Consider the following 16,205-nt stretch of genomic DNA (forward strand, 5'->3'; position numbering starts at 1 on the left):
AGAGATCATACAAAAAATAGCAAAGGCACTGAATGTCCTTAGAGCTACAGCTGGAAGCATAGTACGCAAGTTCTAAGTTAAAGGATAACTAGCTACACAACCTGGGTGTGGCAGAATGAGAAAATGCTAACTGACTTGCTACCAGATTTCTGAGGAGGTAGGTGCTTAAAAACCCTCCAGTGACTGCAAAAAGCCCGCAGCAAAATTTGATGGCAACAGGCACCAAGGGTTCAGTTTCCACAATACGGCACATAATAAACTGAAGGTCTCCTTGCCAGAACTCCAATGTGATAAAAAACATAAATAATCCACAGATGATCTGTGATTCTGTTCTACGGAGCGATGAAACAAAATTGGATCTTTTTGGGCCTATCGATCAGCGATATATCTGAAGGAGGAGGAAGAATGAAGCATAACCTGAAAAGAACACCCTGTCTACAGTGAAGGATGGTGGTTGCTTGATGATTCTCTGGGCCTGCTTTGCTTCCTCTGGCACTGAAAAATTTCAGCATGTGGAGGGAAAGATGGATTCAATCAAGTATCAGGAAATCCTAGGAGAAAACCTCATGCCTTCTGTAAGGAAGTTGAAACTTGGGCAAAATGGGACTTTCCAACAGGACAATTACACCATGTTGTCCTGGAAGATCCTGGAGTGGTTGTCAGAGTCACATGACTTGAATGCCACAGAAAATCTCTGGTGGGATTTGAAGAAGACAGTTGGAGAACAAAAACCCAAGGACATGTGTGAACTGGAGCCCATTGTCCAAGAGGAATGGGCTAAGATTCCTCAGGAACACTGCCAGAAGTTGGTTTCTGGTGAAGCAACATATTTGGTGTGTTCTACAAAGTCCTAAATATGTTTTCATAAAGAGGCTAAATAATCTTGAGCCCATCCAGAGAGAGTGGAAACTATAGCAACACTGGGGATCAAACGTGTGAACTGCTGATAACACTTATGAGAACATCTGAACATCCGTAATACTTCACAAACATGCCACTGACCAGTCAAATCACAGCTGTGACCCACGTTCCTAGCCCTTTGTTCTAATATAGTTTTAATATTGTTTGAACTGTTAATTCATCTTTTTGGATTCAGGTCCTTATTACACTCAGTCTACACATCCACAATAGACATACACACAGATATAACATTCATGACAGTTCCTTTTGTGAATGCAGTGTAAGGTCAAGAAGTACATACGTCTGTTATGTGAAGATAAGCTACATCCCCTTCAACACACATTTTGAGATTCATCTAGAACTCCTGTTCAAATACATAGATTTGGTTTCACGAGGGCAATCTGCAAGAGAGGAATTTCCTTTTTCTTTTTTTTTTTTTTCCAAGATTGGCATGACTTCTTATTTTGCATTAAAATGCAGAGAAAAGCTGGCCTATATCAACAAAGTTGTCTTAAATTTTAAATAAGGACATTTCACACAACACCTCACAGCTTGTGACCAATCAGGAGCAACCGGGGGTAGGGGGCTCTCTTTAAATCTTGTCTATATTTTGCATGATCTTTCATTTTGTTCCGTCCTTGTTATGGAGCATGAAAAACAATTTCCATGACAACTATCACATCACTCAGCAGCAGCTAGTTGGTCGATATTTTGACAAAGGAAGGCAAACAGGTCCAAATACTAAAATGGCATCAAAGATGCTCTGTACAAAAGAAACTGTTGACTGCATTTTAAATGCGCTTACAGCTTGGCTCAGCCAATCAGACTGGGTCAAACCTGATGTTTTTAACAGAACTGAAACTCCACGAGGTATCTCCAAAGAGTTACAGTTGTGATGTCACCACAGCATTAGCATATCCTACACTCCAAATATATTCCTAGAAATCCTGTACACATCTTCCCTACACTAAATCAACTTAAAATACTTAAACCGCTGAGATTTTCTGTTCTCATAAGGATTTCCTCTTTGTGTTAAAAGATAAAGTTCCAGAGAATGAAGTACAGAAAACACAAGCTAAATTTTCACAGCGAGGTTGAACAGAGGAATCTGGCAGAGGAACAGTGAGGAAGAGAGTTTGGGAAACTTTAATCCAGGAGCTTTGAGGAAAAAAGCCAGCTGGAAAAAGGCCACTGCCTATGTCAGAGCTCTCTCCCTCTTTCTGGACAGGTTGAGGCCAGGCCCAAGATAGGCTTCAAACCGTGTGCTGCTTTTTAGCGTTCTGCCAGTGAGAGTGAGAGAATGAATGTGGAAGTACTGTTTATATACTCACATCGTAGGCTCCAGCTTTAATCTGCTGGTAGAGTCTGTGTTGGTCCTCATCCCAGAACGGAGGATAACCCACCAGCAGAATGTACAGAATCACACCTGCCAAACAGAGAGAGAGAGAGAGAGAGAGAGAGAGAGAGAGAGAGAGAGAGAAAATAACTACATGCAATAATTAATTTAAAAAAAATTAAAAGTACAATCCAAACTCCACTTACAGCTACAAAAACATACAGTTTAATAAGGGAAAGCCTGTTATGTACGTATGTAAGTATTTATTATTTTATTAAATATGTTTTTATTAAATCCACAGCCAGAGCTTTTAAAAAAAAGTTCATCCAATTAATAAAAAATAACCAACATTCCCTCACATAAAAGCCAACTACTGAAATAAATATCTAAGGTAAAATGAATTGGTTTTAGAAGAACAATGCACACTAAGTTGGTATTTCACAGCTCTTGTCCTGAAGAGCCCACTGCATTGTGCACTGTAGTGCTTTCCCTGCTGTAAAATGTGCAGAAGATTGCAGCTCCAGGGCAAGAGCTGGAGGTAATACTTTACTGTAGATCACTGTTCATAAGACAACATGACACTTACACAGGATTTTCAAGAGCACTGACATCGGTAAATGCCTATTCCAGCAAGAGTCAGTCAAACCTTTCAAATGTGAAACTGACTAAAACTGCTTTTGTAACTACAGAAGCTTGCTGGTATAAGCCGATATATATATTAACGTGGGTTCATGGCAGTTATCATAACGGTTACTGGCTGCTGTAGACTGCACTTTCACAACCTATTGCCTTGCAATGCACCACTGGGTAAATATGATTATGGTGATAAATTTGTTTTCAGTCATCTGTCAGTGAGACAGGTGCAGTTACACGGTGGGAAAAAACACAAATAAGATGAGAACAATGAGTGAATTCCTCTGAAACGCAGGACTTCTCATTCAAAGGGATGCTTTTCAGCATCCATAGTGCTGTTTTTGCCTCATTCATCCATCCAGGTTTTAAAGAGGAGGAAACACTTTCATCACTCCTATTATATTTATCATCTTCTCATCTCCATGGAGACGTATCTTTAGCTTCATGCTCCTTTCTTTTCCTCTCATGTGAAAATAAACACAAGAGACTCTCCACTGAGGATCAAACATTTAAATTAGGAAAACAATCAATTACCCACTGGGACAATACCACAACTTCCATATGAAAGACCTGGATACTAGTCAAAGGGATTGTGACCTTTCAGGACATGTGTATTCCCAGAAGGATGGACAGAGCCATGGAGCAAATTCCCTCCATGGTCCCATCTGTTAAACAAAGCCATTCCGTAGTGATACTGAAAATCTGAACTGAAATAAAGGATCACTAGGCTGTATGAAATATCATATTTAAGAACCAATTTCTTATTTTCTCAATAATAAATTTAAAAGAAATTCTTCACCTCAACACCTCATTCAGGAGCTGAAACATTATAGGATAGTGAGGCTTTTGTAAGATATCCCATATGTGATGTAGAAAAGGACAAATTAACGTTATTGATTTTTATTGCAGGCTGCAGAAAGGCAACCTATTGATTATTTTTTTAGCCCTGTGTCAACATCAGAAATGTTGATGGTTAGTTGAGTGAGTTCAACTGTGTAAAATAATTGGAAAGTGAAGTCTTTTGAAATCTAAATAATCTCACTTGGAGATTGTCATAAATATTTCCAGATTATTCCACTTATTTTTAGATATTTTTTCCTGAAGAAATTCCATTCAAAGACAAATTCTGAAACTAGTAAAATGATATCATCAAAATAAAATTATTCCACTACATAAAATAATTTAGAATGCAATACTACAAATAAGAAAATAGTCTGAATTTGTTTCTTTCATCCAACTTAAAATGAGAAACACAAGATATATTATGTAAATATTTCTCTTTCAATTGTGCTGAATCTTGTAGCATTTAACACATTCAAACAGTCTAATTTAGAAACAAGATATCAGTTACACATGCTGGAAAAAAAAATCTGAAGACACTGCAACTATAAATGGTTTTATGTGTGAAGGATTTAAAGTCTTTTAGTAAAAGGACGCCTGCTGTGAAATACATACCGCAGGCCCACATATCAACTGGCTTCCCATAGGGTTCCTTCCTTAACACCTCAGGAGATAAATAACCAGGAGTTCCAGCAAACCCTGCAACAAAACACAACAACCTAAATGTATTATACAATACTGATATCTTTCTACTCTTCTTATACTTTACAAACTTTGTCCCTCTGAATGTTTCTAATTCAACAGGAAAGAATAATCTGCACATTGTCATAAACATGGGAGAGAAATTATTAGTGCTGAATGGGAAACTCAAGGAATGCTATTCTGAAAGCAATTAGTAATTATGTTGGATGATTACACCACTCAAACTCATCCTAATGGCATTAGAACTCTATCATAACAGTTCTACAGCCCAAAGTTAGAGGCCCTCTAGTATTTGGGCACAGCGACCTTTGGCTCATGTGCAGTTACTCCAGAGAGTCCCATTAGTCATTGGGATTTAATCATTTACTCATCAGAAGAAGGTTCCAGCATTCAAAATGCTTGTGATTATTTCTCCACTGGTAAACCTGTTATGAAAGGTGCTACTGACCTGCTACTGAAATGCATGAATACTGTGGAAAATTCTATGCCACTATACATACGTTACTGAGTGACATTCCCCAAGTTGGATAGAGACTTTTTAAAATGATTATTAATGAGTATTTTAACTGTATATAACCTCAGTCACTAGTGTCAAAATTAATGCATGGCTTTGCAACTTTCCTTATAAGAAACACCATATTGAATACAGAGACGTCATCACTGCCAACCTAATTATGTTTTATAGTGTGCTTTATGAAATAATCACTCCCTCTGAGCCCAATCACAAACCCCAACAAATGTAACAGCGGTGATGTGTAATGTTTCCAGTGGGAGAGTAAATTCTGGGGTCATCACTTCTCTATGAATCGGCAGGGGTTTGTTGGCAGTCTGAATGATAACGTATCCTTTCCATATACAACACTCTCTCACACTAAATACTGCATTTCAACTTGATAGCTACAACTGAGGCGTCACCCAAAGCAGTATATACAGTGGAGTTAAACAACCCTCTTAAAATGTCAGGTTTTGTGATGTAAAATAATCGTACCAAGATAAACAATTCCAGAAATATTGCCAATTTTATATCAACTGAAATCATCTAGAGTGTGAAAATCTAAATAAAACCTAAAATAATTTGACTGCATAAGTGTGCACACACTCTTATATTTGGGAATGCAGCTGTTTTCAGGATTAACAAATCACATTCAAACTGTGAAATAGTAGTCACACCCTTGCCATAAAATAAACTGAAGCTATTTAACTCCATATTTACTTTCTGACATTAATTTAGTGGCATCTTACCACTGTCCAGTAACAACTCAATGGGATTTAATATTTGAAAGGTATCAATCAGACAAAGGGTACAAAAACAAAAAAGTCATTAGATAAACCATGGAACAGTGAAGATAGTCATGAACATGAGAATAAACATGGCGCAAGTACTGGCTGTGTTCTACTTGTGACAACAATCTCCCATATTCTTCATATGTCTTGGCTGTGGAGTAGTGTGGCAAGACAGAAGCATTTTCTCACACAGAAAAACTACTAAGCCTGGATACATTTTCTGACAACAGCATGTGGGAAAATGTATTATGGTGTGATGAGAGCAAGGCTGAACATTTTGGCCATCATTCCAAAAGGTATGATTGGTGCAAAAAATCTGCATCATTAAAGAACACAATTCCTACAGTGAAGCATGATGCTGGCAGCATTATGATTTTTGTTTTGCTGGAACTGGGGCTTCATTCAAGGTGAAGGGAACTATGAACAGTTTCAAACATCAGTCAGGTTTGGCACACACAAGGAATTTCAACTTACAGCAGAACAATGACACAAAGCATACCTCCATATCAATAAAAGAATGGTTTCACCAGAAGATCAGTGTTTCTGAATGGCCCAGAGCCTACACCTGAATCCAGTTGAAATCATGTGACCTGAAGAGGGCTGGGCACAGGCAAGGGCCTCCCCATCTCACAGATTTGGAGCACTTTTGCAAGTACGACAGAGCCACATTATACATAAAAATATGCAACTGTGATTGACTCCTACTCAAAAAGCCTGGATGCTGACCCTGTCATTCACAAAATATCACTTTTTTTATTATTATTATTCTGCCCCATTTAAAGCTATTTTTTAAAGCTATGGGTCTGGAGCCCACCGGGAATCTAGGATGTTTACAATGAGAGCAAAATAAATGAAGCTAACAGACCGATAACCTTCATATTCAACACTACAAACAGATGTAACAAAAGTAATTTTAGTTCTGCTTCTTTCAGTGTTGAACCAGGCCAATCTTTGCAGTCAGTTTGTCCTGGGGATTTTCATAGTTAGTGTAAATGAATCTGAAATATGAACAATATGAGTAACAGAATTCAAATTGCATTCCAATAAGTATTTCTTATGACAAAGGCAGACACCAGAGTGTCTTCATTCTGAAGCGGTTACTTCAGTAAAAATGATGAAAGGCAAAAATGATTGAATTCTAAAAAGTGTATTTTCCACTGCCATTACAAAATCTCCAATCCAGTTGAAATCATGTGACCTGAAGAGGGCTGGGCACAGGCGAGGGGCTCCCCATCTCACAGATTTGGAGCAGTTTTGCAAGTATGACGGAGCCACATTATACATAAAAATATGCAACTATGATGGACTCCTACTCAAAAAGACTGGATGCTGACCCTGTCATTCACAAAATATCACTTTTTTTTATTATTATTATTCTGCCCCATTTAAAGATTTCAGTTTGAATTTCTATTTAATTAGAAATAGAATATATGTCACATTAAAAGCTATATATGTCACGAAAAAATAGCTAAAATGAATGAACTTGTTCTTCTTTGTTTTTACTGCACAAAAACCTGGCACTTTAACAGGGGTGTGTAGACATTTTATGTCCATTGTAGCACATCAGCCTGCCCTAACACAGATGTTAATACACTGGGTCAATAAAATTAATATGTTTATTTCCACATATTTTGTAAACACATCCTGCTTCATCTTTTCTAAAGACGCTTTTGGGAATCTCTGCATATTATGTAATAGTTTTTGATTTGATTTTTGATTACCACACTGTGAACAAATATGTAGGATACAGGATTACAGATATTTATATATTTACTTATTTACAGCTATACATATGAGGCTTAATAATATTAAAGGAATTTAATCTTTAAAATAAACACAAAAAATATGTTTAAAATGAAGATAAATAAATTCATTAACAAATACATACCGAACCATGCCTGCTGATCTCCCTGGACCTCGATGGCCAGGCCAAAGTCAGCCAGCTTCACTGCAGCTCCCTTCAATTTACTGGCTAAGAGCAGATTCTCTGGCTTTAAATAAAGAAGATAAAATTAACCCTCAAATGTGGTTATAGTGAAAAAAAATGCCACATTTATAGAACTGTATTATATTCTGTAAACATTCTGTACTGTACATGGCCTGGGACAAAAATGAAAACACTGAAAAGACTTATGGTCTCAAATTACCAGGATGTTTGCATTCATTTATTCATTCATTCATTCATTGTCTGTAATCACTTACGCAGTTCTGGGTCGCGGTGGGTCTGGAGCCCACCCGGAATCTAGGATGTTTATAATGAGAGCAAAATAAATGAAGCTAACAGACCGATAACCTCCATATTCAACACTACAAACAGATGTAACAAAAGCTTCTTTCATTGTTGAACCAGGCCAATCTTTGAGTAACAGAATTCAAATTGCATTCCAATAAGTATTTCTTATGACAAAGGCAGACACCAGAGTGTCTTCATTCTGAAGCAGTTACTTCAGTAAAAATGATGAAAGGCAAAAATGACAAAATCTCCAATCTCCAAGAAAACAGCAATCATTTATGGATGTGATTATATATTATTTTCATTTTTTAGGTTTTTCAACTCAAACTGCTAAGAAGTTCAGTTTATGCTCCACTGAGTGGGCTCCACACCTGGGGGCAGCCATGTTTAAAATAAACACTATGTGAAATTTTTACCTTAAAATTTCACCTTCTAAATAATTGTCCTGTTATAGGGAGAATAGAGCCTCTGTCATTACTACACCAGGCATGGTGTGCATGGCAGAAAAAGCACTATTTTTCTTTTGGAGGAAAGATGGAAACCACCCCTTCTCCCGCCCTTCTCTACAGTGTTGGAAAAATCAGTTACACTAGGGAGAGCCCAAGGAGCAATAAACACCCATTTTACATAGTGTTCCTAAATGTTTAGTACAGAATCTCAATTCCAAGCCACTAGGTCAGTATAATTGTTTACAAAAAAAACATGAAGGCGGCTTCTTAAAGAAGTTCTAAAATGCCACTAATTTATGCATTTTTTTCATTTTTCAAATAGTGTAAAATGTATAAATAAATTAATAAAAAAAGGACATTTGGATGTGGTAGTGACAATATACCTCAGGCATAACTCACTAAGGGAACATATATCTGTAATCAGCTACAATAATCTAGAACATTCAAAAAGCTTAAATATGGAATGCAATGTTTTGAGACAAAAAGGCAGAGATATGAATTGAATATAGATCAACCGTAGGAGTGATTAGTCGGCGAGTTTCTAAATTGGACCATTCTTACCATTAGAGCCTTGTAACACATTCAGTTTGTACACACTGTACGTATGCATTCTTCATATTCGTAAACCTACACACACATCTATAAATGAGACCCATGTGTCAGAATGTTTTGCAATGACAGATCGCACACTGTAAGGCTTATATAAACAAAAATATGTCAGGGTGTGCTCAGCTAACGAATGCATTATCCAGCTCTTGGTTCAAATGGAGTTATATGGTGATGTTTGGAGAAACCATGCACAGTATGTTACATTTGTTTAACAAAAACATTCATATTGGTCTGTTGAAGCTGCACTATTCCTCTTGCTGCAATTATCGTGCAATCATTCTGTGTTTGGAACAGAAAGAACATTACGCAAACAGTGTGCTAACATGCTTCAGGGAGCAATCCATATCATCATGCAGCCATTGGTTTTTGCATACCTTTAAATTACCCCAATCCCAAGCCAAAATAACATCAAACGTTAAAGAATATGTATGGAAAACAAATGCTTGTATTTCAGTAAGTATGCAATCAATCCTAGTAAAACACTATTAGAGTGAGACCTAACCCCTGCAAGACCCATTATAGACCTTTGATCTTAAAGAGGCAGGATAAAAATCAAGCTCTTGCTTCAAATTTGAAAAAATTCAAAGGAGTTCTGTCCATCCTTCCACAGACAGAGCAGCAAAGCACTATATGATCAAATGAAATTTATTTGTTTAGCGCTTTTTACAGCTGATGGTGTCACAAATCAGCTTCACAGAATTCCAGTGAAGACAGTTTTAACATGAAATGTAAAACCCCCTCAGGTGAGCAAGCCAGGGGCGACAGTGGCAAGGAAAACTCCCTCTGAGCTGAGAAAGAAACCTTGGGAGGAACCAAGGCTCCCAAGGGGGGGGACCTATCCTCCTCTGGCTATGATAGCAGTCAAAAAGAAACAGATAAAAAGAAGAACATATGCAACTCAACAAATAAGCCGTTGGGTGTCTGTCTGTCCGTCCAAGTGTCCACACCTGAGCAACACAGAGTGGGTTTGGGATTATGTGCATCATGTGAAGCAGAAAATGCAACCAGGTGCTGGATTTCAGAGGTGTGAAAAGGATTTTTCTGCAGCTTTCTTTGACCAAAAACAGAAAGCTGGAAAACTGTTTCCTGACTTTTCCTGAAGCTGATGAATGACTATGAGAACAGCCCTCACCTCAGCTTTGAGTTGTTTACCTGTGAAGTGACTGTTATTTGAAATACAGCCTTTTCCAAGTCATTCCTCACATTCTTTTGCTGAGTTAAAAACAAACATGTCTGCACAAGCCAGCCTAAAGCCTTCTCATTGTAGCCAAGTGACATTCAAGACCTTTAAAAAAGACATCTATATAAAACACAACAACTAAGAATGACTTATTTGGAAAAGTTTCAGCAGAAAGGGAAGTTGTAACTCTGGACATTTTTCAGTTTCAGCATTCTGGCCAATCTTTACAAACACATCTGCTACCTGTGTGTGTGTGTGTGTGTGTGTGTGTGTGTGTGTTTGAAAACAACTTGTGTACTTGTGTGTATTGCAGCCAATTAAAGCTAACACAAAGTCAGCTGGACATACATAACACACACATTTCTAAACAAGGCACCTAGGCAACACTGTCTGTTCTTTTTAATGGTTTTGTCTCTAATGGTTTCATTTTTTTCCTTTCCCTGTTCACCATGGTAACACTGTAGAAAGAGCCAATCAGAGTGGGGAATTGGGACTACAAATGCAGGCAGGAGGATTATTCTGGGATAGAAAGCCAGCTCCTAGTTGCACCTGGCTCATTTGATTAGCAAATTAGCGCTCGCTACACTGAGCCCCAGCTCTGATGTGGAGTGGGATGGGGAGGGGGAGGATGTTGTATCTTTAGCAAAGATAACAATGAATTCCACTCAGCAAGGATTTCTCTCAGCGTACAGCAGTAATCACATTCAATGAAATCTTCCCCGCTTTAATTACAAGACTTGCTGATTCAAGAGCTCAGTTCTTACAGCGTTACATCTTACGATAAAACCATATGTACAAAGTTTAACCCAGTTTTGTTGTTTCTATGTAAAATTAAGCTATATATTCTCTACAGACCTTAAAAGGTGACAAACTGTAGCCCTGTACCACAAAGACCTCCCAGAGGTCTTAAAGAAAAGTCATGTGACATGACCTGGACAAAACACCACAAGGATCAAATAAGTCAGCTTTATTCTCATCCTGTCCGACTAGTCCTGCTCAGAACAGTTGGTTTGAACATCTGTTCTTTTAAACAATAATTAACTCCTGCTCACCCCCCAGCCCAAACTCAAAGGAGCAGCAATGAAAAGAGTTGCAGAAGCTTTCGCTTTTTGCTGTTTATCAGTTCTCTATCTTCTCCATTTAAAAAAGCACAGTTTTACCTTGCTTTTTCCTCTCTCATCTAAACACAAGTGTAGTGCTGTGACTGGAGGTACTCCAATGAGGAGTAGTATAATTCTACATTCTCCACACTTGGCATCAGAAGTGTAGCCAAATCAGAATTGCATATTTTCTGACTTCGCCCACAAAACCTGACTGGATTGTCTTGTTTCACAGTTTGTGGGTTGGTAGGCTCCAGATACCCACATTAACAGGCACTGAATTTTTTTCCCTCCCATAATATTTTCTTATATTTATTATTTTGTTAGAGTGTGTGTTATTGTTAGTGTATATTAAAATGGGCAAAAACAGTATTATGTGCTTCATGTTTGAATGAGAATGTCATATTTCACTTAGAACATAAACAAGACTTGATTTGACCAAGCTTGCCCAATTTGCATATGGAAGTGCAGCTAAGTAGGTCGACTGATTGCTTAAAACTAACAGCGGGCCTTAATAAAAGAGCCACAGCCACACAGTAGACAGTGGTAACGGTCAATTATGGTAGACTTTATGTCTGTGGACATTACTGCCCAAGCTGATAAACCATGACTTTTCCAGCAGCATGGAAATCAACAAGACACAGAAATGAGGGGCTGATTCTGTGAAAAATGAGTTACACAGTTAAACCGTCTATGACATCAACTCCTTCACAGAATTGGATCATGTGTCCACATGATCAGATTATAAAGACAAAGAAAAGAGGGTTGGTAAGTGAGGGAGAGAAGAGGAAGGATTCTGGTGTGTTTAGGACCCCCCCCCCCAAGCTTCTATACTCACCTTCAGGTCACGATGGACCACTCCCATCTGGTGGCAGTGGAGAACAGCCTCAAGGATCTGCTGAATGCAATGACTGCATGCAAACACCAGGGGGTGTGGGTTAGTGACAAGCATCCACTCACTGTCTGCATTCGCATTGAGACCAGAGGAGGTAGGGAAGCTCTGCCATTGATACTGAGAGCATCAGTTCAAGAGTAGGCTCCATATGCACATAGCCATAGGGAGGAGCTTCCATTTATGAGCACGGAAAACTGCTACAAAGTCTGCGGCACATGGTTACTATGGTGAATTAGAAAAGAGAACACCAGCTGGAACAAAATAGTTACAACAGACCTCTGAATTTGACAGAGCAATATTAGGTCCTCCAGGTCTTTGCATAAATTTGAGGGCCAATTTCCAAAAAGCGTGTGGTAATTGACGGTATACTAGAGATACTGCAGAATGAATTATATAACATGCTGAAGTGTGTCGAACAGCACAATCCAAAACATAGGGCCAGCTTCAAGGTTTTCCATGCATCATCATCAGCATCTTCCCCATGCTTCCTCCCCTGATCTCAAAGCAGAAGTGGAGTTTGTGCAAGAGGCAGTTGTGAGCTTGACCCAATGAAGATATTGAGAGGGTGGTATCCTGCAGCAGATTTATTATATTCATGCCTAAAAGTTTCTACCTAAAACACCTCAACGAGGTTACAGGCTCCACCACCTGAAAAAACCGCACTGAGTCAAGCCTCACAGCTGCTGGTTAGAGCACATCTGTCTGATGCTACATGCACAAGGCCTCGGCTACCGGGCAGCGAGTCGGAACCCCCGAACGTGAATGGCTCGATGTGTGGAGAGAGGTAAAGGTGGCTGACGTGGGGGTGAGAGAGAGAGAGAGAGAGAGAGAGAGAGAGAGGGAGAGACAGGAGAGCCTTGACCACGGCGAACCGCCTGTTAATCTGCTCGTCTGGAGACTCAGCGCCAGAGTTTTTGGGATGTTTCTGGCCTGTCATACTAACCTTCAAGTCTCGATGGACAATGCCATTTAGGTGACAATGATTTACACTCTCTAGAATCTGCTGTATGCAATGACTGTGGGGAGAGGGAGAGAAAGACATGGCGGGGAAGCAAAAGAAGAGAGGTACAATTCAGCAAGCACAATTAGAAACAAATGACAGAACGACTCACAAAACCGACAGGAATACATGTAAACAAAGCCAACTTTGGTGCCACTGCACTTTAATAGACTCTGATAATGGTGTGAGATACGCAGCAACAACATATGTAACAAAACTGCGATTACTGGCGTAATCATTATCTCAGAAGTACAGCTTCTGTTAATACCCATTTGTATGTATGTCAGTTTTCACTCATGCAATCACAGTAAGAGCATCTTGTAAGTTAAATAACCATCACATCAGTTTTCAGGTTGTAATTACATAATACCAATGCTGATACCTCTGTATATTTACATAAGCTGTACCTGAGCAATCCAGTTGTTGCACAGTAAAGAATATATCTATAATAAGCTACACTGCTATTAATGGGTAACTACACCATTAGTAGAGCCACAGTATTGAGAGTGGGACACTAATTTCAAAAATACTTCCTAAAGTTATTTCTGAGGACTGATTGAACTGAATAAATTATGCCAGCATTGCTTACATTGTAGGTGGTGATTCAAATTAATCTATAACTGAATGCAAAAGTCTTGCAAATAGTGATAGAATTACACTGCACTTCTGACAGTGGACAGTGAATACAAAACAGTTAATGAGTACAGAACAGTAAAAGCCTATTGTGGAGAATTTGAACAGTTTAAAAAAAATAAATAAATAAAAAAGAAAAGGGGGTACTGCTTCATGGACATCGACATTGTATAATCAAATCAAAATGGGAACAAATGGGAGCCCACATTTCACAGCTACAGCATAAAGGCTAGAGCTCATCACAGGGAAATATGGAAAGATAAGTGCACCAGGAAACAAAAGGCACAACAAATAAAAGGCTAACAGCAACAGTCATTGCTTACATTTTGGGTTCAACATTCGTCACATTTGCCATTCAGAAAACTGGCATTTCTACTCAATGACGCAATGACATTGTAAATACGACATCAGTTCTACTCATTCCTTTGGCTTAAATTAGCAATGCAACAAACTGTCATAATAATTCAGTTAACTCTTTATACATACAGGTACTGTCCTTAATTAACCTAAAATGTTTAGTGACATTTATATACATATTTCACAGGAACTGGGAAAATTTGCAAGGTGACTGACCTGGCATCAGCTTCACTGTAGTATTCTCTGGCGACAATATCTTCAAAGAGTTCGCCTCCTGTGACTCTGGAACCATTAGAATGAGAAAGTGAATTACAACATGCAAACTGAAAGCAACTTTCCAAGACTTCAGCAGAGTTTACAGTGATAGAAAAGAAGATTCTGCATGCATGCCTGCAGCACTGAAAGGAGAAAAAATTAAGTGCAATAAAAAGACACCAATAAACACAGATGGGAGTGAAATATTGAGTCGATCCAGCAGTAGTTGGGATCTTAGAATATAACGAGCCCACGATCATTCCCTCTGTATACAAGATAATATGTTCAATCCCCCAATTCAGACTGAAATCTAAAAGTTTAAGAAATCATAATTCATATTTTACTGTATTGTTACTCAATTTTCTACTTTTTTAAACATACCAGCTAGGTCCAAACTGGGAGACCAATGGCCTAAACATTCTTTCTCTGAGACAAGTCAAATGTTTAATATTCTCTTATAAAGGAATAATTACAATATATCCATAATATATTTTTATTATTTAATGTTATATTGCATATCACATCTCAAACTAAAGAGCAGAATGTATGTATATAAAGCAAAAAATCATGGCACAAAAATTCTGATATTACAGGGTGCCCAGCAATTGCTAGTCACGGTTAATGAGTTATTGACGTGACTGCTGATGAATGTGGTGTTGCAATATCCAAAGTGAACTTTAAAAGAGAATAGCAATTGTTAAAAAATCTTTAGAATTCCATTTGCATTCAAATGAAATGCTGTAAAACATGCTTCTATTTATTTTGTTACTAAAAGCACTTACTGCAGCTTTTAAAGCAAAACAATGCTGCATGGTATCATCGATAAATAGCAGATATGGTCAGTTCCCACTGGATCCAATAGACCCATTTTGCGGGAGTTTCTGAACAGTTTTTGGCAACTGAATTGTGCGATAGACAAACCTACTGCTCTGCTACAGCGACCCACTCTCAGTAAACACTTTACACTGCGCTGTCTGAGTGTGCCACTTGAGGCCAAGTCCACAAAGGAGCACTGGTAGATCCCGGAAGCAAATACCGGCTCTCCTGAGAGTCAGAAGCTTAGCAGAAACTGCCTGCTGAGCTCTGACACTTTTCTGGAGGAAAACAAAGCCTACAGTATGCTTCTGGCCTAAATTACAGCAGGAAACAGCTCATTCGGTGAATAAGGGAAAATGAATTCCCCTGAGGAAAGTGTAGCTCAGTGGCTCCACAGCACACAATAGATCATACAATTTACAAAAAACACTTTATTTACTTGCTGAAGCCATATCAGTTGTTTGTAACTTACACCTTATGAATAGGTGGTTAAATGTAAACAAATTCTCTAAAATAATAATAATAATAATAATTATTCATTTTTAAATTGAGTAAAGTATTCTGACCAACATCAGACATTACACATGCATTTCTGTGGATGTTTTAAGACCAAACATTTGTGCCCACTTGCTCATCCAATATTTCTTTTGAAACGAAGGACATTAGCAGAGAGTCTGCTCTTACAGCTCTATTTGCTGTAAGAGCTTTCACTAAGGTTTTACATTAGATGCTGAAAGATGTCGGGGTGGATTTGACCACAAACATCAGTAGCATCATGTTCTGATGGTGGGAAATTAGTTTTGATCGCAAACACCACTCCAAGTCATCCCAAAGGTACTGGACTGTGCTCAGTCACTCTAAAGAATACCATTCCCCTGCTCCATTCTGTCGTATGTTTTTCTATGAAGCTCATAAGTTGTGCAGCAGTCTGTCCAATATAATTCTGTTTCATGACTGAACAGTGTCCTTGAGCATGGGAAAGA

General features: G+C 38.4%; 1 protein-coding gene across 6 annotated transcripts in view; it reads right to left on the bottom strand.

The window, feature by feature from the left end:
* The window catches only part of camk2d1 (calcium/calmodulin-dependent protein kinase (CaM kinase) II delta 1), a 90,333-nt gene that overhangs the window by 21,359 nt on the left and 52,769 nt on the right, over positions 1-16,205 (bottom strand). For 3 of the 6 annotated variants that reach the window (XM_066680682.1, XM_066680680.1, XM_066680678.1), the window contains exons 5-9: positions 14,368-14,433; positions 12,105-12,177; positions 7,584-7,686; positions 4,325-4,408; positions 2,232-2,326 (exon numbers count right to left, since the gene is read on the bottom strand). In XM_066680682.1, coding sequence (XP_066536779.1) covers positions 2,232-2,326; positions 4,325-4,408; positions 7,584-7,686; positions 12,105-12,177; positions 14,368-14,433 — 421 coding nt within the window. Of the gene's footprint in view, positions 1-2,231; positions 2,327-4,324; positions 4,409-7,583; positions 7,687-12,104; positions 12,178-13,104; positions 13,178-14,367; positions 14,434-16,205 lie in introns of all 6 variants that reach the window. The other 3 variants (XM_066680681.1, XM_066680679.1, XM_066680677.1) reach the window with 1 other exon arrangement.

This window comes from Hoplias malabaricus, chromosome 9, assembly GCF_029633855.1.
Source record: "Hoplias malabaricus isolate fHopMal1 chromosome 9, fHopMal1.hap1, whole genome shotgun sequence".
Lineage (NCBI taxonomy): Eukaryota > Metazoa > Chordata > Actinopteri > Characiformes > Erythrinidae > Hoplias > Hoplias malabaricus.